The sequence below is a fragment of the Trematomus bernacchii genome, unplaced genomic scaffold (genome assembly GCF_902827165.1).
Source record: "Trematomus bernacchii unplaced genomic scaffold, fTreBer1.1, whole genome shotgun sequence".
In the NCBI taxonomy this organism is placed as follows: Eukaryota; Metazoa; Chordata; class Actinopteri; order Perciformes; family Nototheniidae; genus Trematomus; species Trematomus bernacchii.
The window spans coordinates 795,965-823,953 of NW_022987790.1; the positions used below are offsets into that span (position 1 = coordinate 795,965).

At 41.8% G+C, this 27,989-nt stretch overlaps 1 protein-coding gene across 4 annotated transcripts; it reads right to left on the bottom strand.

Annotated features, from left to right (window-relative positions):
- Window positions 1-335: 335 nt before the first annotated feature.
- sap30bp (SAP30 binding protein) lies at window positions 336-27,955 on the bottom strand. 4 transcript variants are annotated; one of them, XM_034149653.1, is made up of 10 exons: window positions 27,809-27,955; window positions 23,887-24,008; window positions 23,501-23,545; window positions 18,730-18,769; window positions 9,858-9,946; window positions 6,966-7,057; window positions 4,463-4,575; window positions 4,316-4,374; window positions 2,444-2,534; window positions 336-1,113 (listed from the first exon to the last, which is right to left on the bottom strand). In XM_034149653.1, exons 1-10 carry the CDS (start codon window positions 27,909-27,911, stop codon window positions 935-937), a joined length of 933 nt encoding a protein of 310 aa, XP_034005544.1. In that variant the 5' UTR covers window positions 27,912-27,955; the 3' UTR covers window positions 336-934. The 4 variants fall into 4 exon arrangements, with proteins under 4 accessions (XP_034005544.1, XP_034005542.1, XP_034005545.1 ...); XM_034149651.1 differs by having other exon boundaries at window positions 2,444-2,546; XM_034149654.1 differs by having other exon boundaries at window positions 23,887-24,005; window positions 27,809-27,949.
- Between the last annotated feature and the right edge of the window lie 34 nt (window positions 27,956-27,989).

The following is a 27,989-nucleotide window of genomic DNA, read 5'->3' on the forward strand; positions in this document are numbered from 1 at the left end:
CTAACTGAGGTAATTTAAAGGGATATTAAAATGTAATTGTGTGACAACCCTTAACTTCTATGGTAAACGTTAAGACAACAGAAGCTATTTTGAAACTGGACGCAAACCTGTTTCTGTGAACACAAGTAATCATTAGTACTAATTATCAACGTTTACTTGTTGTGATATCTTGTTTTAACAGTTACTTTATATTTTTTAATTTTCACTCTCACTCTGTTGATGTGCTTTAAACTCCTGAATTTCCCTACAGGGTTAAATGAAGGTCCATCTTTTCTTATCTTAGTAAAAAAGCTCATAAATATTCGTGGAAAAGACAAAAAGCGACAGCAATAATCCAACAGAAAAGGCAACAACTGATCCATTTATTCACCTTAGCATCAAATATGTACAAGCTAAAAAAAGTGTTACCTAACAGGTCAGTCAACATGCAAATGAATAAATGATGCACGTGTTCGACTACAATGACATAAAACCACTATAGTAAGCAAGAAAATACTGGAACAAAACTAATGACATAAAAATGAAGATATACAATCCAGGAGATAGTCTTTAGATGTGAGGGTATTTAGAAGTTGGTTGGTTGGTTGGTAAAAAACGTACATTGAGAGTCCATATTGTCATTCGTCCGCTTTCTGATCTTTCTCACATTTATAATGAGTACAGGGAAGGGCTGGGAAACGCACCGATGTTATCTCGACATCTGGATACAAGAATGGATAACATAGATGGATTTAAGATATCGTAAGAGGTGTTTTTTCATGGTTTGAGAGTCCACATTACTGATGAGCTTTTATCTACATTTCCATCGTGTAATCACTTTGTGACTCAAATATCGATCGAAGAAGTCCGAAAACGTCCCGATATCTGAGTGTTCCTCACATCTCCCAGCCCTAAACTCAGGTGTTGCAGCTTCCTGTTCTTCTTGTAGTGGAGATCATTGCTTGGCCTTCTTCAGGATGGTTCCCACGGCGGAGATGACGGTGGTCTTGGTGCCGCTGGCGGTGGTGGTGACGGAGACGACGGCCGGTAACGAGGAGCTGGTGGTGATGGCGGCGGGCTGGGAAAGAGTCACGGGGATCGCTGAGTCCCATTTACTCTTCCTCTTCTGGGCCTCTGAGGACAAACAACACACAGGAGGGATTCACGTGAGATCAGGAAGGAACAGGAAGGGATGATTAAGGGCTTCAAATATGTATTTTTCTGCTGTTAGTTGACCATCAAAACAATAACAGCACAACACAATAATGGCGTAGCGTATCATTGCAGTTAGCTTCTCCTGGTTAGCATTAGCTATTGTTTTCACAATAACATTTAACCGGCACACATACATGTAAATATGTATATATGAACCAAATATGTATGTTCAATTAATTCATTTCTTATTTTAACTTAAAGGTGGGGTAGGTAATTTTGGAGAAACCGGCTCGAGTGCGCTAGATTTTGAAAATACACAGCCGGAAAAAATGTGCCACTTCCTTACAGAGCCCCTCCTCCAACACACACATGACCAATGAGGGCACGAGATAAGTTTGTGCACAGATGGAAGGCTGACAGGCAGGTAGGCCATCCAGTTATTTTAGCCGGGCCGGCTCAGATGATTGGTCGTGCTTTTTACAGTACCACAGCTTCCACACATGATATTTCTTTAATGTATTTTTTGTCAAAGCACTTCAGATATTCATTGCTATCGGGATGTTAAGAGCATTCCATGGAATATAACAACAAGTGTATCTCGAGCCGGTTTCTCAAACTTACCTACCCTACCTTTAACTGTATATAATTGTATTTTATCTTTGATTTTATTCATCTTTAGTTTGGTGTGATCTGTGCTGTCCTGTTTTTCATTCTCACCCTGTTGCTATTTAAACTACTGAATTTCCCCACGGAGATTAATAAAGGTCCATCTTATCTGTTCTCATCTTAAATAAACTATTTTTCAGGATCTTTTAACTGGATCATCCACAGAGGTGCCCCTCTCTCCAAAACTAACAGATATTGTAAGTAAAACTGGTTTAAACACTGAAAAAAAAGCAGTTTTCAAGATAAAAATGTGTAATTTGCATGGGATACTGGGCGTAAGGGCTACGAGCTAAAAGCTAACGTAACAATTGTTCCTCTAATAATAAGAACCAGTTATTCAGGAGTTTTTTTTTCAGATGCCGAATTATCCACAAAGATCTTATTCTCTCAAAAACAAAACAGAACCACTCATATAAAGCAGCAATAAAAATTCACTACGTTTGTGTTTCTGTAAAATAGGAGAAAGGGGCTACGAGCTAAATGCTAAAGTAACACGCTTGTCTCTGATAACGTAAGATCCAGATGTCCAGGACGTTTTTACCGGGACAAAAACAACAAAATATGTGAGTCAACAAAACGCTCTTCTTCTGAGATGCAAATAAACGTCAGGTGATTCCTCTGCCTTGTTGTGTTGGATGTTTACCTGTAGACGTGGTGGAGGTGTTGCTGCTGTTGGTGGAGGCCGCTGTGTTCGAGGGGTTGTTGCCCTTCTTCGTCCCCGTGACAAACTCAATCTGTGAAACACACTGAATACTATAAAAGTTTTGTTTTATGTGAAACCATTTTGAAACAACAACCGCATCAAGGGCACATAAATAGGTCTCTGTTATTATTATGTATCATAAAGACTTCGCTATGCAACACTAGTGCTCCTATTGGCTAGCGCTTCAACACATTGTAGTGATAGGCAAAGGGGCGGGACATCTCTATGAGGTGGACCAATCAAAACAGAGCCGGCCAGCTAACCAATCAGAACAGACTGGGCTCTGGTTTCAGACAGAGGGTGAAAAGGCAGTATGAGAAAAATAAAAAGCTTTTTGAACATTAAAACATGGAAACATGTCCAAGTAGAGACACTACATACTGATATACACCTGAACATCAGCAGGAGAGGACTCTTTAAAGTAGAGACACTACATACTGATATACACCTGAACATCAGCAGGAGAGGACTCTTTAAAGTAGAGACACTACATACTGATATACACCTGAACATCAGCAGGAGAGGACTCTTTAAAGTAGAGACACTACATACTGATATACACCTGAACATCAGCAGGAGAGGACTCTTTAAAGTAGAGACACTACATACTGATATACACCTGAACATCAGCAGGAGAGGACTCTTTAAAGTAGAGACACTACATACTGATATACACCTGAACATCAGCAGGAGAGGACTCTTTAAAGTAGAGACACTACATACTGATATACACCTGAACATCAGCAGGAGAGGACTCTTTAAAGTAGAGACACTACATACTGATATACACCCTGAACATCAGCAGGAGAGGACTCTTTAAAGTAGAGACACTACATACTGATATACACCTGAACATCAGCAGGAGAGGACTCTTTAAAGTAGAGACACTACATACTGATATACACCTGAACATCAGCAGGAGAGGACTCTTTAAAGTAGAGACACTACATACTGATATACACCTGAACATCAGCAGGAGAGGACTCTTTAAAGTAGAGACACTACATACTGATATACACCTGAACATCAGCAGGAGAGGACTCTTTAAAGTAGAGACACTACATACTGATATACACCTGAACATCAGCAGGAGAGGACTCTTTAATACTAGACACTACATACTGATATACACCTGAACATCAGCAGGGAGGACTCTTTAAAGTAGAGACACTACATACTGATATACACCTGAACATCAGCAGGAGAGGACTCTTTAAAGTAGAGACACTACATACTGATATACACCTGAACATCAGCAGGAGAGGACTCTTTAAAGTAGAGACACTACATACTGATATACACCTGAACATCAGCAGGAGAGGACTCTTTAAAGTAGAGATACTACATACTGATAGGGACTCTTTAAAGTAGAGATACTACATACTGATAGGGACTCTTTAAAGTAGAGATACTACATACTGATAGGGACTCTTTAAAGCCTCTGTACTATCCCTTCAGTTTGCTCTCGCCTGCATACCTTCACAGCAGAGAATAATAAATCTGATCCTGAGGGAACGTGTTCATTCACGTCTCGTTTCTACCGTACGATGCTGAGCTTCTTTCACCTCTCAACGATTAGTCAGCAGGATCTATCTGGCAAAAATAAAGACATACTCAGGTGTTTTTAAATCTAGACAAGGTGTGAAAAACACGTACGGGCAGCTGCAGTTACGAGAGCAGAACTTGGCAAATGTGGATTTCTGCGTAAGTCTGACGAAAAGTAAATAACCTAACCTCAGCTGGTGGAGACTTGCCCTTGACGCAGACACAAAAAAACGTTTAAAATCCTCTTATTGTTGTTTTGAAACTCACCTTGGTGCGCTCCTTCTTGGCTTTCTCCAGTTTGTCCATCTCCACTTTCTGAGATTTGGCTGCAGGGATAAGACACAGAAGCCATGAGTGTTTGTCACGTATAGTTGCACAGAAATGTGAAGAAGATGAAGGTTTGATTGAGCTTACCTAAGCCTTCGTAGTACGAGTCCTCCGACCAGCCGTGGGGATCGAACATGTCTTTCGGGTAATTTGTTCCCAGTTCGTCTATACTGCAGAACTGAATGAGCTTCTCGTAAATGCTGGACAAAAAAACAAGAAAGAAAAAGTGGTTTGTTATTTTGAACATCGGCAACGTCACTATATGTCTTCATCATGAAGGAGACTTACGGAGCGTCCACACAGCAGCGTTAAACAAATCTTGGAGGTGGGCGGAAAGTCTGAATTTTGAGAGAAAGTCCGAATTTTGAGAGAAAGTAAAAAATATAATGATTTTAAGAAAAAAATCTGGATTTTTAGATTTTGAGAAAATGTCTGAATTTTGAGAGAAAATCTGAATTTTGAGAGAAAACTCAGTGTTTTGTACATGACAGGATGTATGATTCCTCCATCTTGTGACTGTGTAACGGAGCGTCCACACAGCAGCGTAAAAAAAATCTTGGAGGTGGGCGTATCTGAAGCTTGGGGATTTTTTGCGAGCAAGGCACCAACAACCAATCACATGAATCTCCCGCCCCCGACATACGAAGCAAAAAAGCCCGAAGTAAAGTGGATATAAACTCCCCAAACAGGCGAAAACCTACCACTGTCTCTGCCACCTCCCTCCATGCCTGGCTCCTCCGGTTTGTATCCCGGTAGGTAAATAGGGTCTGGTCATAAAACACCGGGTGATTCCCTACCGCTAATTTCTCCTCCATGTTTCCAGCATACACGCCGTTTGATTGGCTAGCGCTTGAACGGTCAGATTTGCATAAACGGGATTTGATTGGCTGACGCTTCCACCTCAGCTTCAAAAGTTGAACATTGCTCAACTTTGAATCCTGAAAATCCTGGAAATCTCCGCTCTGCTTCCCACAATGCAGTTCGGCGAAAAGTGAGGCAAAGTGACGTCACCCCCATTCAAAGTGAATGGGCAGAAGCGTTCCAAGATTTTTTTTAACGCTGCTGTGTGGACGGGCCGTTAGAGGTATAGCGCTTTATTTGTACGAATGTTGACTCAGAAGCTTTATGTCCTAAAAAGTGAACGAAAAAAGTGAAAGAAAGTCGAAAAATAGTCGCATTCATTCACATCCAATTGAGTTCATCACTATTACAACTGTGAATGTGTGTTGGCCTCTTCACTCAATATGCAAGCAGCAAAGTCATCCTCAATACAGTTAATAACTCCATTTATTGCATCCATTTTGATGTGTTTTCTTTGGTCTCTTTACCCAAATGGCAGCGAAACTCTGCAATGAATTAAGATTTCGTTTTCATGCTAAATGACCTGACCTTTGAATAAATAAAAAAAGCCAAAAATATCGAAATATTCTGTATTTTCTTCACAATTTGATACAAAACCTCCTGGTTAAATCCCAGGTCAAATGTACGTTATAGTGTCTTTAAACATGTTATTTTCTACAGTGATTGTGATGTGTTCAATGTCTGTTTCCTTGTAACATGTGTCCTGAGCTGTGACGCAAGAAACATTTCAGACATGACCTGAGTTAGAGTCATTTATGGCGCATTTCCACTACACGGTCGGCCTCGGCCACACTCGGTACGGCTCGGTACGGCTTGGCCGCGTTGGGCCTTAACAGGGCCGACTCACTTCATGCTGCGCTTCCATTACAGTTTAGGAACTGGGGTAGTTACTATAGTAACGCAGTGTAGGCGGAGCCGTGACGTCATCTTCAATGAGAAATCCAGAAACACAACACAGCCGTTAGCTGTTAGCACTCAGAGCTCACAGCTCCTCATATATGTTCAGAAACTAGACAAAAGTTAAACAAGTACAAACCACAGACTGTCTGTGTCATGGTGAATACAGTCGCTGCTTTATTTATGTCTGTATAGGCCGTTGTTGTGAGTGTGGACGGTCGGAGCATATACTGCGTTAGCTTAGCCAATCTCCATTTAGAAAACACGCATTTTAAAAGGTTTTTCGCCTGCCGTCTGTCTGCAGACTTGACAAAGCATTAATTCATGGTTTTTACTAACTGGTATCAGTATGTTGTTACTTCGGCATCATTTTGAAACGTGTATTACAATTAAATCACGGTCAAATATGTCCATCTTGTTGTAGTTGTAGCCCCCTTGCCAGCGATTCTCTCTCTAGTTTAGCATACTCAGCCCGACTCAGCCCTGTTTGTTGGCCCCGATAGAACCACAATTTTGTCGGGCCAGAAAAGAGGGGAAAAAGTGGCCCCGGGCCGGAACTAGGCCTAGTGGAAGCGCAACCAAAAACGGGCACGGCACGACACGGCACGCTTAAAGCGAGCTCCGCGCTGTAGTGGAACTGCGCCATTAGTCACCTTAAGATTGTTGTGTAAATTGTCTGGTGGGCCCTTTTGTTACTTCCCTCTGTACCCGTAGTTTAGGAGGGAACGTAACACCTGACATTGAAGCATTATGTAAGAGATTATGTGGACACCATCTGGCCGTCACCTCCTAACTAGGTCATTTTTTATCGTCTCCTCAGTCGAGTGCATACCTGGGGTTTCTGAATTCCTTCTTCTTCTGGATGTGGTTGTTTGTGTCGAAGTCTCCCTGCAGCTTCCTCTCGTACAGCTTGTGGATCTTGTCCTGTTTCAAAACAAACAGGTCATCAAATTATCTTCCTCCACCCTAGCACATTTGGCAGGACACAGTGTCGATGTCTGCAGATAAACAGAACCTGCACGTGGCGGCCGTGAATGGAGCTATTGTAGAAAAGCGGTTTCTGATGCATTGGGGAAATATTTGACGACCAGGTTCAACACAGACGTGATGAATGAGCTCACGTGGGGACAGGAAGGAGGGAACGCTGCTGACATGGGAAATATCTGCCAACTTACTGTAAAATATAATGTAATATATAATAAAAAGTGGTGTGAGAAGAAATCTATTTTAAAACTGTCTTTTTCTATTTTATTAGTTTTTCAAATCATTTTAATTGTGTGTTTGTTGCATTTTGTCTTATTGCTGTTAATAAATGTTTTTTTTTTAAAGCACTTTGAATTGCTTTATGAAGAACAAATAGACAAGGTTTTGTTTACAATTGCAGTTTGTTGCTGTGCACAATGCATTAAGACGTCTAGCTAATCTGCGTTTACGTTAGAACCAGTGCCATCTAATTGTGATCTGTAGTCAAGACCGTATGAAGGACTACAATTCCCACCAGCCTATAAAAAGACAGATGGGCAACCTGTGTGAAGACGCCGTCGAGGCACCGTTTGTAACCGTTAAAGTTACACAAGCCTCGGACTAAGTTGTTTATTATTTGATTTGAGTTCTGCCTCGTTTGTTTGATTTGTTTGACTATTGTAAAGGCCGGTTTTATTTTTGAGTAAACACACATAGCACAATATCACCATAGCAACATCGTGGCACGGTTGCTTAAGGACACCCTGTTAGATGATCACAGGTTTGATGCATTTCAGCAAATAATGAGCAGATGTGTCTGCAGCGTTTTCTAAGCATGTGCCTTCGGGGCAGGGATATCCAGAGAGTTCCTGCTGGAGGTGAATCAGAAGGTGATCATCTCTAAAAGGTGCGGCTCTGCAGACTTTTATTGAGATTACTAACACTCTGAATCAGACCCAGCCGTGTGTCCGGACCTGCCTCTGATCCTCACAGAGCAAACCTTATTGCAGCTTATGCAAAGCAAAGAGAGAGAGAAGTGAAATTAAAAAGAAGATGACTCTGACGTGAGTTCTGGTTTAATTACAGGGGCGCGTCTCAGGATTTATGTTGCCACCAGAACTTAATTCCTACCCCAGAGGGAACGAGGGAAAATGATTCACTTGGTAAGGAGAAGCGGGTTAATTAGACACTGAGATGACTAGTCTATGGATGAGGGGGCTTTTATTTTGAAAAACTCCTCCAAAAGGTGGAAGTGTGTGTAAGTTAAAGGTGGAAGTGTGTGTAAGTTAAAGGTGGAAGTGTGTGTAAGTTAAAGGTGGAAGTGTGTGTAAGTTAAAGGTGGAAGTGTGTGTAAGTTAAAGGTGGAAGTGTGTGTAAGTTAAAGGTGGAAGTGTGTGTAAGTTAAAGGTCCCCTATTATAGCTCTCAGATATAAAAGACACGTCTATGAAGTGTTTTGCTCTAAATACCAAACAGATCAGCCTCATCCCCCTCTCTTCCAGCTGTTACTAAAGTGCTGATTCTGGGTCAGTAGCTTTAAAAGAATTCTCCCAGCAGAAACTCAGCTAAACGCTGCCGTGACTAAACTCCATATCATGTTCCAAACCACATCAAGGATTCTCTCTGAAACAGTACGGAGCTCAAACTCTTTTTCTCTCTCAGGTTTACCACGAGGTGAGTTCCTTTTGATTTCCTGCTTCTTCACACATACTCTCTCCAGTACAGGTTAGCTCTGAGTGTTAGCATGCTAATGTAAACACAGACCATATTACTTCCAGAACATATCTCATTGTTTCTGACAGCAACGTTTCTGATTGGCCCGTGGGTGTAAAGCCCGCCCACATTTTAGTAATGTCGTCGTGACGCAGCAAATCTGGATCAGCTCCGTTGTTCCCCCGTTTTTAGAGACGTGGGTACGGAGGAAAAGAGAGAGGGGTTTATTTCCTGACACTTTGTGAGTCTCCTGACACACCGGGGACACACCGGGACACACGGTGATGTAGAGAAGACATCACTTTGTGAGTCTCCTGACACACCGGGGACACACCGGGGACACACCGGGGACACACGGTGATGTAGAGAAGACATCACTTTGTGAGTCTCCTGACACACCGGGGATACACCGGGGACACATGGTGCAGGGTTCATACACTTTTTCACCAATGACTTCTCCAGGACCTTTACCTAATTTTCCATGACCAAAGAAATGACTCTTTCTCAGCGGTACCACTGAAAATGGTTTATTTGAACATGGAACAGGAAAATAAGGTCTGCATCTGAAACATGTTGTGCCTAATCTAAAACAAATCCAATAGGCTTACTAGCTTCTACACGCTAAAGCCACTCAAATCTCTCAACAGCAAAACACCTCGTCAGTTAAATGCCATTTTAAGTTTCATTACTATACGATACAGTATTTATTATCATTATAGTATTACTATTTCGGCGATTAGATAAAATATAAATTATATTTGATGCAACTTCAGTTACATTTCCATGACTTTTCCAAAACTTTGGGAAAAATATTGTTTTCCATAACTTTTCCAGGGCCTGGAATTAGCATTTTTTGAATTTCCATGACTTTTCCAGGTTTTCAATGACCGTAAGAACCCTGATGGTGATGTAGAGAAGACATCAGAAAGTGCATTTTGCATGATAGGAGACCTTTAAAGGATGAAGTGTGTGTTAGGCAGCAGGTGGAGGTGGAGGTGTGTGTGTGTGTGTGTGTGTGTGTGTGTGTGTGTGTGTGTGTGTGTGTGTACCTGTAGTTGGCTGGAGCAGCGTCCCGGCGGCTCGGGGGGGATTCTGATGGCGTCGGGGGACATGTTCCTCACTTTCTCCGAGAAAAGAGCTGAAGGAGAGACACACATGCAAACGTGAGGAGGAGTACAAATACAATAAAAATCAGTATTTTAAAAAGTAGGGTATGAACGATACTGCACGATATTTGGATTTGTTTTTACAGGAACTGTCATCTGTTTTTCATGGTCCTCTTATTCTCAAATCTTAAAGCACATTGTATACGTTACAGACATGTTTAATGGCATGTCTTTACATGCAGAGTGAGGATTACCTGAGAAAACACTTGATAGTAGAAACAGGAATATGTGGGGAGGGGGAGGAACATTAGGGAGGGGCACAATATCTGCAATATGTCAGGATTTTTTTTTTAAAGCTGTTTTAAGCCCAATGTCTTATTTTGCATTTTTTTTTTTAAATAAGGGATTTATTTTTTTAGATTAATTGGCATTTAAAAAATATGTAATACCATTTGATTTCAATACAAATATTTAATACTTGTTATTAATCTGCAGGAACTCTGATACAGCTGCATTTTCTTTTGCAAATAAATCACATTTTCATGTTCTGGACACAGACTAGCAGGGCCATCTTAAGTTAATTGATTAATTGATGAAGAAAAATCGCCTGTGCATGTATCCAATAAGCATGTAATGAAAGTGAATTAAGTTTTTCTTATACTTCAACAACAATCATTAAACCTGTTGCAGCATGACGTGTTTATTTTGACTCCAAAACAATATATTTAATGCCCTAAACGCACTGTAAACAAACACTCAGAGGCTGAGTGTGGGATATCTCTGCTGCTGGATTCCTGAAGCGTCCGTGTGCAGCTGGTTTATAGGAGTGTGTGTTGAGAGCAGGGAGGGGCTGCTGGGGCGTGTGAGGAGGAGGAGGGAGGAGGTGAGAAGGGAGGATCCTCACCTCCTCCCTTCGACCCAGCCCTTGTTTTGCTGCTGCACTTTCTCTGTCTGCGGGCCAGGAATACTTCAGTGACACTAAACATCCAAATCAGAGCCATCAATCACCGTATGTGTATAAGGGCTGTGTGTGTGTGTGAGTACGAACTTGACGGGACATGAGCAGATGCTTTTCTGAAGCGTTGTCTTTTAGGTCAAAGGGATTCTTAGTGTTTTGTCATAAATATTGTTACAGTTTGAGCCAAATGCTAAGGTTAAAAAAACAAAATAAGGGCACCATTAATCCTACCTGTTAAAGTGTTTTTACTTGAACCGGTTTTGAAACCGTGGGGGAAACAGGCATTTGACTGTGTCCATGTATAAAATGGCCAAATAACAGTGTAACAATGTAACATGGAGTAATACGGGTGTTATAACGGTAATGTAAAAAATATCAATCTATTACATTTCCAAAATACTAAATGCCCATTCAAAAACTTGAAAATGTTTCTCTTGCAAGGTAACAGCATATTTACGCTTTAACCGGAAGTACCAACACAAAAGTGGAAAATGTGGAAGCACCACAAAGCAGGCGAAGAATATGGCGACACACTCTTTACACACACACACACTCACACTCTCTCTCTCTCTCTCTCTCTTTACAGTTTGGACCACAGAGAAGCTCCGTGACCTCCTTTATTCTGGAAAGTTAAGACCCCTCCATCAAACGAGGAGCAGGGCGTCGCCTTTGCCGACTAGACACACGAACCAACGCCTCACATGTGTGTGTGTGCGTGTGTGTGCAGGTTCACACAGATTTCTGACAGCCAACAATGGATTCAGATAAATTGCTCCATGCATGTAACTAGTTTGAACAGCTTGTATTTAACAACAAAAAAAACAGAACATACTGTAGCCTCCAACCATAAAAAAACGAGACTAGGCAAGTCCACACACAGTTTTTTTTAAAGGATGATTTCCCCGCAATAAATAGTGCGATATGAAAATACTTAAGACTTTTTATAAGGATTTATTCTTTGAGTAATCATTATATTTTTTAGGACCATGTAATTCAATTTGAACACCAAATGAGGCCTTATTTTAGATCATTTATTATAATTGATAGTGCTTTTTTTTTATAATTCCTTATTTATCTTTATTCTCCCGTTTCTCTACATTCTCTGTTTGATGATCAGTATGCAAGTAGTTTTAAAAGCATATATCATTTTTTAAACACAGAACATACTGTAGCCTCCAACCATAGAAAACCTGATGAGGCAAGTCTGATGACTCACTGCCTGGTATTTCTCACACGCACACACACACACACACACACACACACACACACACACTGTCGCAGTAAATTACACAGTGTAGCTGCAGCAGGGTTTACATTGGGCTAATCTGATCATGATTTTGAGGCTTTGTTTGACAAACTGTAATTTAAAAACACACAAAAAAAGAAATCAAGATGCAACTTGTTTGAGAAAATGAGGGAGAAATAAAGGAGACAATTTCCATGGTCTTTTTTTGGGGGGGGGGGTCCACTCCATAAGCCCTAAGTTAAGGTATGGAGAAAACGTTTTATGCTTGGGGAGAAAATGAAAAAGTACTGTTGTTGATAATGTGTTAATAAAAATATACACATACATGAAGGAGACTTGGGAAAACTAACGGTACGTCCACACGGCAGCGTTGCGTGCTTCAACAGAGACGCTTCCCATTCACTTTGAATGGGGTGACATCACGCTTTGCCGAACTGCATTGTGGGTCCGTTGCTCGCTTCAAAAGTTGAGAAAAATGTTCAACTTTTCAAGCGTCGACGGAAGCGTCTGCCAATCAAAATGCCAGGTCAAGCTCTAGCCAATCAAACCGCGTGCTGTGTGTCCGGGGCGGGAGATTAATGTGATTGGTTGTTGGTCGCACGCCAGACACGCCCACCGGCAAGCTGCAACGCGACGCTACCGTGTGGACATACCGTAAAGAGACAAACAAGGAAGTGTGAAAAACCCTAAAATATCCCTTAATTATAAATTCAGCTTCAGAGGAATATCCTCATAAATCCTCAGAACTGTCAGGAAACTGAGACCGGGTTATATTCTGCTACCCAAAACAAATACCATCTGTCTGAAGAACGGACACTCTGTGCCTCTCCTCTGGACAGTGTGTGTGTGTGTGTGTGTGTGTGTGTGTGTGTGTGTGTGTGTGTGTGTCCTTCAGTGCACGGACAAAGAGCCTGCAGACACACTGACATTTACTGACACACCCACACCCACACACCCCCACACACCCACACACACACAGGCTGTGAGTCACACTGCAGACGGCTTTTTTTTTTAAATGTTTCTCTAAATGCATTTCCCTTCATACTTCATTCGCTGCCGCCCACTGCTGCAACAACTACTGAAATAATATATGAATGAATAATAGTACAAAATTATAATGGTGCGCATAATAATAATAATAAATGGGATTTGTATAGTGCTTTTGCAAAGACAAGGGGTGGCCGCATATTCAAGTCTTTTTTCGCCGGCTATCTTGCAGACACACTGGCCAAAGCATTAATTTAAAAAAATGTAATAACCGGTATCAGTATGTAGTTATCTCGGGTTCATTTTGATACATGGATAACAATTAAAACCAGCAAAATGTGTATATTCTGTTGGTATCTACATGGAGTCTAGTGAGAGTGACACTAGGAGTCTAGTGAGAGTGACACTAGGAGTCTAGTGAGAGTGACACATGGAGTCTAGTGAGAGTGACACTAGGAGTCTAGTGAGAGTGACACATGGAGTCTAGTGAGAGTGACACTAGGAGTCTAGTGAGAGTGACACTAGGAGTCTAGTGAGAGTGACACTAGGAGTCTAGTGAGAGTGACACATGGAGTCTAGTGAGAGTGACACTAGGAGTCTAGTGAGAGTGACACTAGGAGTCTAGTGAGAGTGACACTAGGAGTCTAGTGAGAGTGACACTAGGAGTCTAGTGAGAGTGACACGAGGAATCTTCGCTGCGAATCATCCGAGGTTATATAATAAACCTTTGAATCATGTCCGCTGTGAACGCACCTTAACCCTTCTCAACAACAGCCCACTAGATGATTATAGTGTATTTTATCATATAAGAATTATTGATATTGATTATCAGATTTATCATGTGTTATTTGGAGACTTGGAGACATCCCTTCAAAATAAAACCGTGTTTTTTATGAGCATCATTAAGCAGACATATTATTTTAATTATTATAATCAGTGTTGCTCCCTCGTTGCAACACATGTGAGGTTATTCTGAGTCATTATGTGCACATCCTGTTGCCAAATTTTAAAAAAATGCACTTTGTCACTTTTTTACCCGTGTACCATAAAAGACTTAATTTCTTTGTGCAATCCTGCGTTGAAAAAAAGAACAATAATGTGTCCCTGTACAAACAGCAGACTGTGATCCGTTAGTGCTTTGATATTAAAGGGCACCTAGTATGCTAAATCCTCTTCTTCATGTCTCTTCTACATCAACATGTGTCCCCTCTTCTTCATGTCTCTTCTACATCAACATGTGTCCCCTCTTCTTCATGTCTCTTCTTCATCAACATGTGTCCCCTCTTCTTCATGTCTCTTCTACATCAACATGTGTACCCTCTTCTTCATGTCTCTTCTACATCAACATGTGTCCCCTCTTCTTCATGTCTCTTCTACATCAACATGTGTACCCTCTTCTTCATGTCTCTTCTACATCAACATGTGTCCCCTCTTCTTCATGTCTCTTCTACATCAACATGTGTCCCCTCTTCTCCATGTCTCTTCTACATCAACATGTGTCCCCTCTTCTTCATGTCTCTTCTACATCAACATGTGTCCCCTCTTCTCCATGTCTCTTCTACATCAACATGTGTCCCCTCTTCTTCATGTCTCTTCTACATCAACATGTGTCCCCTCTTCTTCATGTCTCTTCTACATCAACATGTGTCCCCCTCTTCTCCATGTCTCTTCTACATCAACATGTGTCCCCTCTTCTTCATGTCTCTTCTACATCAACATGTGTCCCCTCTTCTTCATGTCTCTTCTTCATCATCATGTGTCCCCTCTTCTTCATGTCTCTTCTTCATCAACATGTGTCCCCTCTTCTTCATGTCTCTTCTTCATCATCATGTGTCCCCTCTTCTTCATGTCTCTTCTACATCAACATGTGTCCCCTCTTCTTCATGTCTCTTCTACATCAACATGTGTCCCCTCTTCTTCATGTCTCTTCTACATCAACATGTGTCCCCTCTTCTTCATGTCTCTTCTTCATCACCATGTGTCCCCTCTTCTTCATGTCTCTTCTTCATCAACATGTGTCCCCTCTTCTTCATGTCTCTTCTTCATCAACATGTGTCCCCTCTGTGGAAAGAGACTCTGAAAGTTTCAGGAACAAAGATTCTCTCTCTTTTTGATCCATTTCTATAAAAACCTGTCTGAAAATGAGCTGATCAGATTTTGGCCACTTTGTGATGTCATAACGATGTTTTGTCTTGTGTAACCATTAGCCAATCAGCAACCAAGGTAACCCCCCCCCCCCCCCCCCCTTATCACCTGAATCTCCTCCTAGAGCACCATTGAGTTCTTTGTAACCAAATGTCTCTCAGAGGGGCGTGGGGAGGGGCTCCTTATTTTCATCTAAAGTAACAGACAGAGAATCAGCACTTTGGAAACAGGGCTGAAACAGAGGGGATTATGGGTAATGCTGCAATGATCTGTTTGGTGTTTCAGCCAATCAGAGACAGGCTCTGTATATATCTGAGACCTGTGATATATTGATGAGAAACAGTATAATAGGGGAGCTTTAAGGTGTTTATCAAGCCGCTCCCTGCATCACTCACTTCCTGTCTGATGGTCTCTAACACACCTTCACCTGCCGGACGTTACTCCCTGCCGGCTCTCTGGGTCATAACCAGAAACACAAAGAGGCTTTTATAACTCACTGTGAATCATTTCTTCACCGCACCAACGCCCGGCTGACACAATGAAGAGTAGAAGTCTGATTGTTACGCAGCGTCCCACTTTATATTTGCTTTATTACATGCATCATGTGTTTGTCTGTGTGTGTGTGTGTGTGTGTGTGACTGTGTGTGTGTGTGTGTATGAGACTGTGTGTGTGTGGTGTGTGTGTGTGTGTGTGTGTGTGTGTGACTGTGTGTGTGTGTGTATGAGACTGTGTGTGGGTGTTGTCGGTGTGTGTGGGTGTGTGTGTGTGTTTGTCTGTGTGTGTGTGTGTGACTGTGTATGAGACTGTGTGTGTGTGTGTGTGTGTGTGTCTGTGTGTGTGTGTGTGTGTATGTGTGTGTGCATGACTGTGTGTGTGTCTGTGTGTGAGTGTGTGTGAGTGTGTGTGTGACTGTGTGTGTGTGTGTCTGTGTGTGAGTGTGTGTGAGTGAGTGTGTGTGTGTGTGTGTGAGTGTGTGAGTGTGTGTGACTGTGTGTGACTGTGTGTGTGAGTGTGTGTGACTGTGTGTGTGAGTGTGTGTGACTGTGTGTGTGTGTGTGTGTGTGTGAGTGTGTGAGTGTGTGTGAGTGTGTGTGAGTGTGTGTGAGTGAGTGAGTGTGAGTGTGTGTGTGTGTGAGTGTATGTGAGTGTGTGTGTGTGTGTGAGTGTGTGAGTGTGTGTGTGTGTGAGTGTGTGAGTGTGTGTGTGTGTGAGTGTGTGTGAGTGTGTGTGTGTGTGTGTGTGTGAGAGTGTGTGTGAGTGTGTGTGTGTGTGTGAGAGTGTGTGTGAGTGAGTGTGTGTGAGTGTGTGTGAGTGTGTGTGTGAGTGAGTGTGTGTGTGTGTGCGTGACTGTGTGTGTGTGTGTGAGTGTGTGTGTGTGTGTGACTGTGTGTGACTGTGTGTGACTGTGTGTGACTGTGTGTGACTGTGTGTGACTGTGTGTGACTGTGTGTGACTGTGTGTGACTGTGTGTGAGTGTGTGTGTGACTGTGTGTGAGTGTGTGTGAGTGTGACTGTGTGACTGTGTGTGACTGTGTGACTGTGTGTGAGTGTGTGACTGTGTGTGAGTGTGTGACTGTGTGTGACTGTGTGTGACTGTGTGTGACTGTGTGTGAGTGTGTGACTGTGTGTGACTGTGTGTGAGTGTGTGACTGTGTGTGAGTGTGTGTGAGACTGTGTGTGAGACTGTGTGTGTGTGTGTGTGTGTGTGTGTGTGTGTGTGTGTGTGTGTGTGTGTGTGTGTGTGTGTGTGTGTGTGTGTGTGTGTGTGTGTGTGTTAGGGATGTCCCGATCACCTTTTTTTGCTCCCGATCCGATTCCGATCATTTGATTTTGACAATCTGCCGATACCGATTTTTCCCGATCCGATCTTTATGTAATGCATTAAGAGGAAAAAAAAGGTAACAGATAACGGCTGGTCATCCAACGCGATGAATTCAGCTATCTTGGCTGTTATTCTTTTGGCCTTTTCACTGTTCTGGGGCAGTTTCTCTTTCCTTTTAAAAGTCTCTGAAAGTGTCGGTTGTTTCAGTGCCGTTACCTGAGTGGCCGCTGTGTACTCGTCGTGTTGTTGTTGGTGGTGTTTGTATTAGATTGGTCGTGTTGAACGTAGCTCTGTTCTTTCCACCACGCGGAACCTCCGCCTTGCAAACATTGCATCTGGCTGTTACACTGCCTTCGCTTTCAATTTTATAATACTTCCAAACTCCTGACATTTTCTCTGTCCCGACTCCCGAGGCACCAGCTGAACGTAGCCTCTTGTTAGCTTACTGCTACTATTAGACACTGCGCCCACTCTGTTGCCAGATTTGAGAGAAATAAGCAACCAGGTCTATGAAAACAAGCCCAAAAGAAGCAACACATACATGATGTGTAATTTTAACCCAAAACTAAGGCCTCAGGATGACTTTAAGACGTGAACATGGTCATTTTTGTTTTGTAACATTAAATAAAATGTATAAAAATATTTTATAAAAAAAAAAAAAAAAAAAAAAAAAAAAAAAATCCGATCCCCGATTTTTTTCTCCCGATCCCCGATCACGTGAAAATCACGTGATCGGCTCCGATCCCCGATCACGTGATCGGATCGGGACATCCCTAGTGTGTGTGTGTGTGCGTGTGTATGAGACTGCGAGTGTGTGTGTGTGACTGTGTGTGTGACTGTGTGTGTGACTGTGTGTGAGTGTGTGTGTGTGTGACTGTGTGTGTGTATGAGACTGCGAGTGAGTGTGTGTGACTGTGTGTGTGACTGTGTGTGTGTGTGTGACTGTGTGTGTGTGTGTGACTGTGTGTGTGTGTGACTGTGTGTGTGTGTGTGACTGTGTGTGTGTGACTGTGTGTGTGTGTGACTGTGTGTGTGACTGTGTGTGACTGTGTGTGACTGTGTGTGACTGTGTGTGTGACTGTGTGTGACTGTGTGTGTGACTGTGTGTGTGACTGTGTGTGTGACTGTGTGTGTGACTGTGTGTGTGACTGTGTGTGACTGTGTGACTGTGTGTGCGTATGAGACTGCGAGTGAGCGTGTGTGTGTGTGTGTGTGTGTGTGTGTGTGTGTGTGTGTGTGTGTGTGTGTGTGTGTGTGTGTGCGTATGAGACTGCGAGTGAGCGAGTGAGTGTGTGTGTGTGTGCGTATGAGACTGCGAGTGAGCGAGTGAGTGTGTGTGTGTGTGCGTATGAGACTGCGAGTGAGCGAGTGAGTGTGCGTGTGTGTGTGTGTGAGTGTGAGTGTGTGTGAGTGTGCGTGTGCGTGCGTGTGCGTGCGTGCGAGTGCGTGCGAGTGCGTGCGAGTGCGTGCGAGTGCGTGCGAGTGCGTGTGTGCGTGCGTGCGTGTGCGTGTGTGTGTGTGTGTGTGTGCGTGTGCGCGTGCGTGCGTGTGCGTGTGTATGAGACTGCGAGTGTATGAGACTGCGAGTGTGTGTGTGTGCGTGTGTGTATGAGACTGCGAGTGCGTGTGTGTGTGTGTGTGTGTGTGTGTACTCACCAACGAGCTCATTGGGGTCCTTTTTTTCCAATTCTGAGATCTGTAAAAACAAAAATAGACAGAAACAGGACAATTTAATGAAGTGTCTCTCCCACAGCGAACATAAAGAACATTTATTAGATTAATAAATACGATTATTATTTAAAAGGACACGTTACTGCAAAATAAGGCCTTTTTTTGTCAGATGTTATGAATTGCATTATAATTTTTAAGACGTTTAAATACAAATACGTTTTTTTTTTTGTGGTATTCATGAATCCTAAGCCTTTTAAAATACTTGTTTTTGTGGGTCACAGGTTTTAGGCCGCCTCCAGTGAGCTCTGCAGGAGGAGGGCTGCAGAGTCTCTGAAATATTTCTCCTGTTGTGCCAAAACACAGAGGAACAGAGCCGGTATTCACTGGCTCATGTCGTCACCTAGCAAGTGCTCGGAAACATCGAAGAAATGTCCAGAAAGCTGGTTAAGTTACGAGGAGGAGGAGAGAAAGAGAACAAGAGCACCTGCTGTTTGAGAAAGAGCCAATAAAACACTCTTCAGTCCATTGATGCACATCTGAAGCTCCGCTCACTTTAAGATGCCCTCCAGAGCAAGTCAGAGGTCACATGAGGATAACAAACTGGAGCTCGCAGGGTGAGAATAAAGCAGGGTATATGCAGGAATCCTGAGGTCAGATTTAACACCTTCTAAGTACCCAGTCCTGGACTGGCCATCGGGGGGACCGGGGGGTTTCCCGATGGCCTGGCCTGTTAAGTGGCCTGCTGGCATGAGGATATTTTGGGTGACTGGCTGTCTACATGATGTGGCCTGCCGACATGGTCACTGTCATACAGGTTATAAATCAAAGCCGTTGATTGGTCTCTGTGTGTCATTCAAGCTCGGGATAACCTCAGCTCTGAGGCCTGTACTACGAAGCAGGATTTTCTCTTAGCCGGCTAACTTCAGGGAAAACTCGGGCTTTCCGGTCCTACGACGCTGGTTCTCTTTTTAGCAGGCTAGATCTCCATGGTAACTTATGCTGAGCGGCTAACCTGCTCTGGAGGAGGTTAGGTTGCAGGCTAAGAGATCAACTCAGTGAAAGCACCGCCTGCTGACCAATCAGAGCTCAGTGTGCGGAGTTTAAAGCTATCAAGTCATATTACAGGATAGAGGGGATAGAGGAAATACAGAAAAACTGCCGTTGCTGGAAAGACGGCCGGCAAAAATCAACTGACTGTGTGAACGTGAACATTAATAGAATATCCCCTCCCATCTTCAGAGCAATCTGACTATTATAACATTAGCGTTAAGAAAGCTTACTTAAATATCTGCCACAACATAAGTAACCGGATCAGAGTAACATTAAGTACAGTCCGCGGCACTGTGAGTGCAGACGTAGATGAGTCCCATTATCATTCATATCATATCACATCATAATGTATCATATATTTCCTTATCTGAGTCAGCTGAGCCGTATCTGGCCGTGCAACACTCACAGTGTCACATACTGTATGCAGAAGTATTATTTTAAGCAACACATTAAGTTGACGAAACACTGGAGTCAAATGTAATTAAAGTCAGATCGTGTCTTAGACGGGGCAGTGATATCATAAACCTGTTAATGTACGCATTCAAACGCTTTTTCTGTTACCAGCTGTATTCACCTTGCAGGTGCAGCTATGTGGCTTTGATCCTGGATAAAGTGTTTAAGTCATGGATGTTTAAAGTTTAACTTCTTCATATTTGACTAATATTAAAGTTCACTTTTCATTCAGGAAGTATGACGCTGCGCTGTCAGTACGCTTGTCCATGTTTGTGATTGGTCAAATGCTCCAGATACCACCCCTTTCATGTGAACGCGCACCTAACTAGATAGGACACGGCTGGCTTGAGCGATCCACTTGATAACCAGCGTCGTAGTACAGCTTAGCCAGATCGCGTATGTTTTGGATTGGGCCAACCGGCTAACTCAAACATATCCAGGTTATGTTGAACCGGCTTCGTAGTACAGGCCTCAGGAGAGGTAAAGGACTCTCTGAGTGTTTAGATAGTTAACTTAGTCGAAGTTCTCAGTGGGTCTCAAACGGTTTGGTCACCATTTATGTAAACACATATTTCCATTTGAGGGTGTCAGTGTTTTTTCATATTGGAAATGGTATGTTATTGGTTATGGCCATGATTTTATGATTATTGAAATGTATACAGTTCTGTTTCATATAGGTGTTCCCATAGATCTAGTCTCTTTATTTCCCCTCAAAGTGCACCAGATTGATGCATTTAACTAAGGGAGCATGCCCCTAGAGGATTTGAGGTCCACCCCCACTTAAAATCACATGGACAGTTTCCTAAATACATTTACAATTTTTTTTAAATAGTAACCCATGTCCATATGTTTATTTGTGGGTAGTAGATTTAAACTATAGGGCTATCACTACGGGCCCTGCCTGAACCTGTTCGCTCTGCAATGGCTTGAAGGGTCTGCTAACAAGCGCCCAACAGAAAGGTTCATGTTAATGTTGTTGCACGGCACGTCTCACCCCCCCCCCCCAAGTATATTTCAGATCTGTGGGAAACACTGTATACAGTATTGATTGTCCTTCCTCCTTATCTTCCAACCATTTGGACGCAGACTTGCATTTCCCTGTAACGATGTTGCGCTATCAAGCAGTGAGCGTGCGATGTCCTGTTCAGATGACGTCAAATCCAACGGGATGCCATAAATAAACTACACAGAATCACACTACACACCTACGCAATGATTACATTCAGGCAGACTGTAGAATACAACCTCTTTGGACAATTTATATACTTATTGAAAACAAGCTACAAAATGTAAGACCTTGGAAAATGCCCTTTAATACTTTTTAATACTTTTTAATAGCCAGCGGACACTCTGAGAAGGGTTTAGATGTTTAGTGAAGCTTTCCAGAGCTGTAGCCACATCTCAGGAGGCACATGGTTGGCAAAACGCAAAAAATAGCTTTTAATAATAACTTTGACATTTTGAATTTATATATAGCCTCTCTTAAAACATTTGAATACAAATGAAGGCCTTTTGGTCAGAATTATGAAATATAGGATCATTTATAATGCATTTTAATGCAAATTAAGGACTTTTTTTGTTAGATTGTTGACTTTAAGCATCAGTTAAGGTACATTTGAATACGAATGAATCCTTTTTTGATAGATTTTAAACATGTTAGTATAATTAAAAAACATTTGAATACAAATTAAGCTTTTTTGTCACCTTGATGAATTGCAGTATGATTTAAAAGACATGTAAATACAAACAAATGCCTTTTCTCTTTGACTTATAATTTAAGCAGAATGTGCTGCAGAGAATTGCATGCTCTTGCAAAAATGCCTCACTTGAAGATTTTTTTATTAAAAACGAGAATAAACTATGCCAGAATGACAATATCCCTTAATTATTGGGAGTCATATCACATTTGAAATACCAGTTAAAACAACTGCAAACAAACCCTCTGACATCCTCTCTCTTATCGTCAGGTTAATGACTCACTCTCACCTCACTGACCTGTAACAGGAAGCTCTAAAACACACACACACACACACACACACACACCAACACACACACAGGGTTAATGTGGTGTGCAGGTGGTCTGATTGTTTTTATTTGAGGATAATTCGAGTTAAATAAAGCCACAGCACCATCTAGTGATCATGCTCCTGCATTGCATGTGAACACAGTGAAAGAGTTTTAAAGGGGCCCTGTTCTGCTCTTTGTGGAGTTCCCTCTCCTGCAGTGTGTTCTCTGGGTGTTAGTAGGCCTGTCGCGATAAGCAATTAATTTGACTTATCGTACGATAAATAAAAATGAACTTGATAACGTTCTGACATCAATAAATTGCCGTTTACATGCGTGTTTGTTTACATAAGGAGGTGACCAGCATTTTAGCCCGGCACGCTGTATCTACCGACCAGGCGCGCTGTGGCTGCCGGCCACTCTACCAGCAGGAGAGAACTCTTTAAAGTAGAGACACTACATACTGATATACACCTGAACATCAGCAGGAGAGGACTCTTTAAAGTAGAGACACTACATACTGATATACACCTGAACATCAGCAGGAGAGGACTCTTTAAAGTAGAGACACTACATACTGATATACACCTGAACATCAGCAGGAGAGGACTCTTTAAAGTAGAGACACTACATACTGATATACACCTGAACATCAGCAGGAGAGGACTCTTTAAAGTAGAGACACTACATACTGATATACACCTGAACATCAGCAGGAGAGGACTCTTTAAAGTAGAGACACTACACACTGATATACACCTGAACATCAGCAGGAGAGGACTCTTTAAAGTAGAGACACTACATACTGATATACACCTGAACATCAGCAGGAGAGGACTCTTTAAAGTAGAGACACTACATACTGATATACACCTGAACATCAGCAAGAGAGGACTCTTTAAAGTAGAGACACTACATACTGATATACACCTGAACATAAGCAGGAGAGGACTCTTTAAAGTAGAGACACTACATACTGATATACACCTGAACATCAGCAGGAGAGGACTCTTTAAAGTAGAGACACTACATGCTGATATACACCTGAACATCAGCAGGAGAGGACTCTTTAAAGTAGAGACACTACATACTGATATACACCTGAACATCAGCAGGAGAGGACTCTTTAAAGTAGAGACACTACATACTGATATACACCTGAACATCAGCAGGAGAGGACTCTTTAAAGTAGAGACACTACATACTGATATGAATGTGAAAATGAAAATAATATGTCGTGTTTAAATACCTCGACTTCATCTGCCTCCCTCGCCTCGTCAGATTCTTCAATATCCTATAAAAACAGAAATGCAGAAGAGATGAACACTACGAGAATTAAATGGAGAATCTGCAAAAGTGACAGTATGGACAATATCAAAGTTGTGAATCAATGGTTGTATACTTTTTATGGATCAAGCATCCAAACTACTTTTTTCAGAACAGTTCCCCAATAAATGAATATGGATGTAAATCAAATTACATCCGATTCAATCTAAATGTTAGTTTGATTTAATCATTTAGAGTAATTATTTGCATAAAAACACAATGCAATGGATATGAATTATAACATTGTATTCAAAGTTTTGCTACGGTTGAATAATACAAATAAAATAATAATAGAAATCCAGAACTCACGATACTTAGCGAGTTGCTCTCTCGGCTTTCTTCATCTCCCGACACTTTGTCCTCAGCGTCTTCAGTTCGGTTCAGGTCGTCGTCTCCATAGCTGTAAACCAGACCGCCGACTCGCCCCCCTGCTGAGAGAGAGAGGAGGATTGTGGGAAAGATAAGATAAGACAGGGTTCCTGCAGGTTTCACCAACTCAAATGTAAGGCTTTTTAACCTGTTAAGCCCCATAGCCCCCACGGCAGCGAAGGCGAAACCAGACAACACACAACTTCACTTTACCGAGCCAAAGCGGCAAAGACGTCTTACTTTTGCTGTTTTCTGATCAAAAGTTGTGTTCAATGGCATTAAAACGCAGCCCTGGCGAATATTAATCGATTATTCGCCGCCGCCGCCACACCGCCGCCCCCCCCCCCCCCCCCGCGCGCGGGAGAGGAAAAACAGTATTTTCGCAGAGCTTGCATTTGCACTTGTCAGTTCGAAGTAGTTCCAACTCTTCTTTGAACGTGCCGCTTTGTTCATCTTTAGTTGTGTTGTTCTCACTGTTCCTGTTCTGTATATCGCCAATAAATCAATCGCACGTGTGACGGAGAAGGGGGGGGGGGGGGCGGTGTGTAGCAGGCAGCAGCAGTCTGCACTCTGCGCTGCTGGCTTCCTCCAAGTTTACAGTAAAACAAACTGGTGGTGTGATCAATGGCCATTTACAATTATTAATACTATTACGGACCGTCTCCACAGCAGCGTTAAAAAAATCTTGGAGGTGGGCGTATCTGAAGCTTGGGGATTTTTTTGCGATCAACCAATCACATGAATCTCCCGCCCGCGACATACGAAGCCAAAAAGCCCGAAGTAAACTGGATATAAACTCCCCAAAACAGGCGAAAACATACCACTGTCTCTGCCACCTCCCTCCATGCCTGGCTCCTCCGGTTTATATCCCGGTAGGTCTGGTCATAAAGCACCGGGTGATTGATTCGCTACCGTTAATTTCTCCTCCATTTTTTGGAATATGAGGAAATGACCTGCGGTCTGGCTCTCCCAGCATACACGCCGTTTGATTGGCTAGAGCTTGAACTGTCAGATTTGCGTACACGGGATTTGATTGGCTGACGCTTCCACCTCAGCTTCAAAAGTTGAACATTGTTCAACTTTGGATCTTGAAAATCCTGAGAATCTCCGCTCGCCTGCCCACAATGCATTTCGGCGAAAGCGAAAAAAAGTGACGTCACCCCATTCAAAGTGAATGGGCAGAAGCGTTTCAAGATTTTTTAACGCTGCCGTGGAGACGGCCCGTTACTATTATTAGCATTAGTCTATATTTTGGTTGAAACTAAGCCAGAAGAAAAACATAAATAATAATAAAAAAATATATAAATAAAATCGAATTTTAAAAATAATTTTCGATTATGGAGACGAATATTTGAAAAATCGAATAATCGCTGGCATCCCTAATCGTAATATTTATGTCAAAAACTGAGTTTTCATATAGAGTGTATGAGAGCGACAACCCAGCTTCCGGTTTTGGGCATTCTGGCTGCACTTCACTCGTTCACCAATGGGTAATGTTTAGATGGATTTTAGGAACTTCCCCTCGATTCTATTGGCTCTAACGGTTAAAAAGAGATGTCAATCATCAAAATCGACCAAGGGGGGCCAGAGATATGGAAAATGCACCCAAATGACCCCAGAAGTGTTTTTTTTTTTGCTAAACCTCTCAAAAAAGGTCAAATGTCACATCAATTTTGATACAGGGTACTTATATGTTATAGTTTGGATTCCTAAAGCTTTTAGTCTCCGATCCCATCATTCAAGGGTGGTTTTCACTATAAGTAATGTTTTTGTTTTTGGACGGACACTATCATTTACATTTCTTTACTATGTTCAATCTGAATTTACTTTAAAATAAAATAAAATCTATATTGATTCTGACGTTTCTACATCCAACTCACAGGTTTATCATTGCTTTGAGAAAAAAGATGATTAATTTAACCCTTTTAGAAGGGAAGATAGTCATTTGTTCTGGGCATGTCATTTTCGAAGAAGGCCACTTTGAATTGAATTTAAGACCTATTTCACGGCAAGAAAGTATGAAGGAAAATTGCTATTAAAGAAGAAATACGTCCCTTAATTACTTTCAAAGTAAATGTATTCACGTTCAACATCACAACGATGACTGAACGTAACAGCATAACAGTAGTGTTAGCGTATTAGACAAAAACCTGAAGAAAAAAAAGCACTAAATTCGATGTTTTCCAACCAAATACGGTTGAACTTACACTTCCCCATATTTATTTGTAAGTAGATTCGAAGATACCTGAGTTTCTGACTGCTGCTAGCCGAAGCTTGGTTGCTAGGTTACTAGCTGGGTGTTCTCCGATAAGGGGCCGGGGGAAACAAAGGTAGTGATGACTGGTTCCATGTTGATTTATTTCAATACAGATTGTTGGGGGGAACTGAAAGGCTCTTACCGTACTAGTTACTTTGCAGCCCGGACATTTAGACGTGATCGCAACACAGAAGTACCTTTCAAATCAATCCGATCATTTTAAAGACCTTCTAAATCATATTTAAGACTTTTCTTATTTTATTTTTTTCAAATTTGAGACTTTTTAAGACCCCGCGGGAACCCTGTAAGATAAGATAAGATGGAGCTTTATTAATCCCCGTGGGGAAATTCAACAGGGTGAGAATGAAAAACAGGACAGCACAGATTCACATAAGATTCACACAATTATATACAGTTAAGCAACTATAAATAAGAAATGAATTAAAATATACATATAAGATATATATATATTTACATGTATGTGTGAAACAGTGTGTATTTTATGTCCAGTACTTTTGTCACACGAAGAACAGCGTGATGGGAAACAGCATGTCTGACAGCTGGCTTTGAAATATGCGTCACAACATTACGTCTAACCAGTTTTGACACCAGTATCTTTTAGATGGATAGATAGATTATTGACTTTGGCTGTGAGGGAGTGTGTCGTCTTTCAATCAGTAGGTTGTTGGTTCGATTCCAGTCCGTGCAGTTAACATGTTGATGTGTCCTTGGGCAAGTTACTGAACACCTGATAAAGCTCTATTAAGTACAGTCCATTTCCCATTTTGAAGCCAAATTGGGGAACATGTTAGGTACAGCAGCAGCGTGTGTTCAGGCGTTAAAATATGACAACGGATAAATACAATTAAATATTTGAATCCTACTTTTAAATTGTGTTAGCTGTAAGTTGGGCCTTTATGGTGTTTGTCAGATAGTCTACATATTTCAACTTGCATACAAGTTCCTTTTTAGTTCTGCTATACTTTGTTTTAACATGCTGCTGTAATGAAAACAAATCCCAATTAAGGATCAATAAAGTATAGCTATCTTATCTCGTTTAAAATGTGGAATAAAGTAGAAATTAACGTAAAATAACTTGAAACAGCAAATTTCTACAGTAGAAAACACAAATAAGACACAATATAAACTATTCTGGAATAATTAAGATATTCTATAAAATACCAAAATACAGCAGAAACAGATATTTAGACTTGTACTACATGAGAAGAGACATGTAAACATAGGATAGTTTATAAGTTACACATGTGAAAGGAGGCTGTGGTGCACATTGTAAGGTGAGTTTGTAAAGGCTGTAGCAGCAGCTTTGAAGCTAAATTGAAGATGTTGGTATCAAATGAACCTATAAAACATAACCCCAATTACAGGAAAACGCATGTCTTGCAAAAACACTATTTAAATATCTCTCTGAAATGTAGTTGTATCATTAAACGTTGTAGCTTCGTGTGTTTCTTTTACGTCTCCTTGAAACTAACGTTAGCCAAGTTAGCATGAAGCTAACATTAGCTCCACATGCAAATACGATATCAGGGCGTTTTCAGCCACTTTTTAATAAAACAAACAAACTATAAACATAAAGAGTGTTACCGGGCTCCTCTGGTTCTGGTTCTGGATCAGAGTCCGGCTCTGAATCGTCTCCATAGTCCGCCAGAGAGGAGAGCAAAACACTCTTCTTACCGCTCGCTGCCATTACTGTGTGCGATTGTGCGTCAACGTGCCGTTAGCGGCGTAATGACGTCAGTGTAGGACGTAAGACCAGCGTGCATCT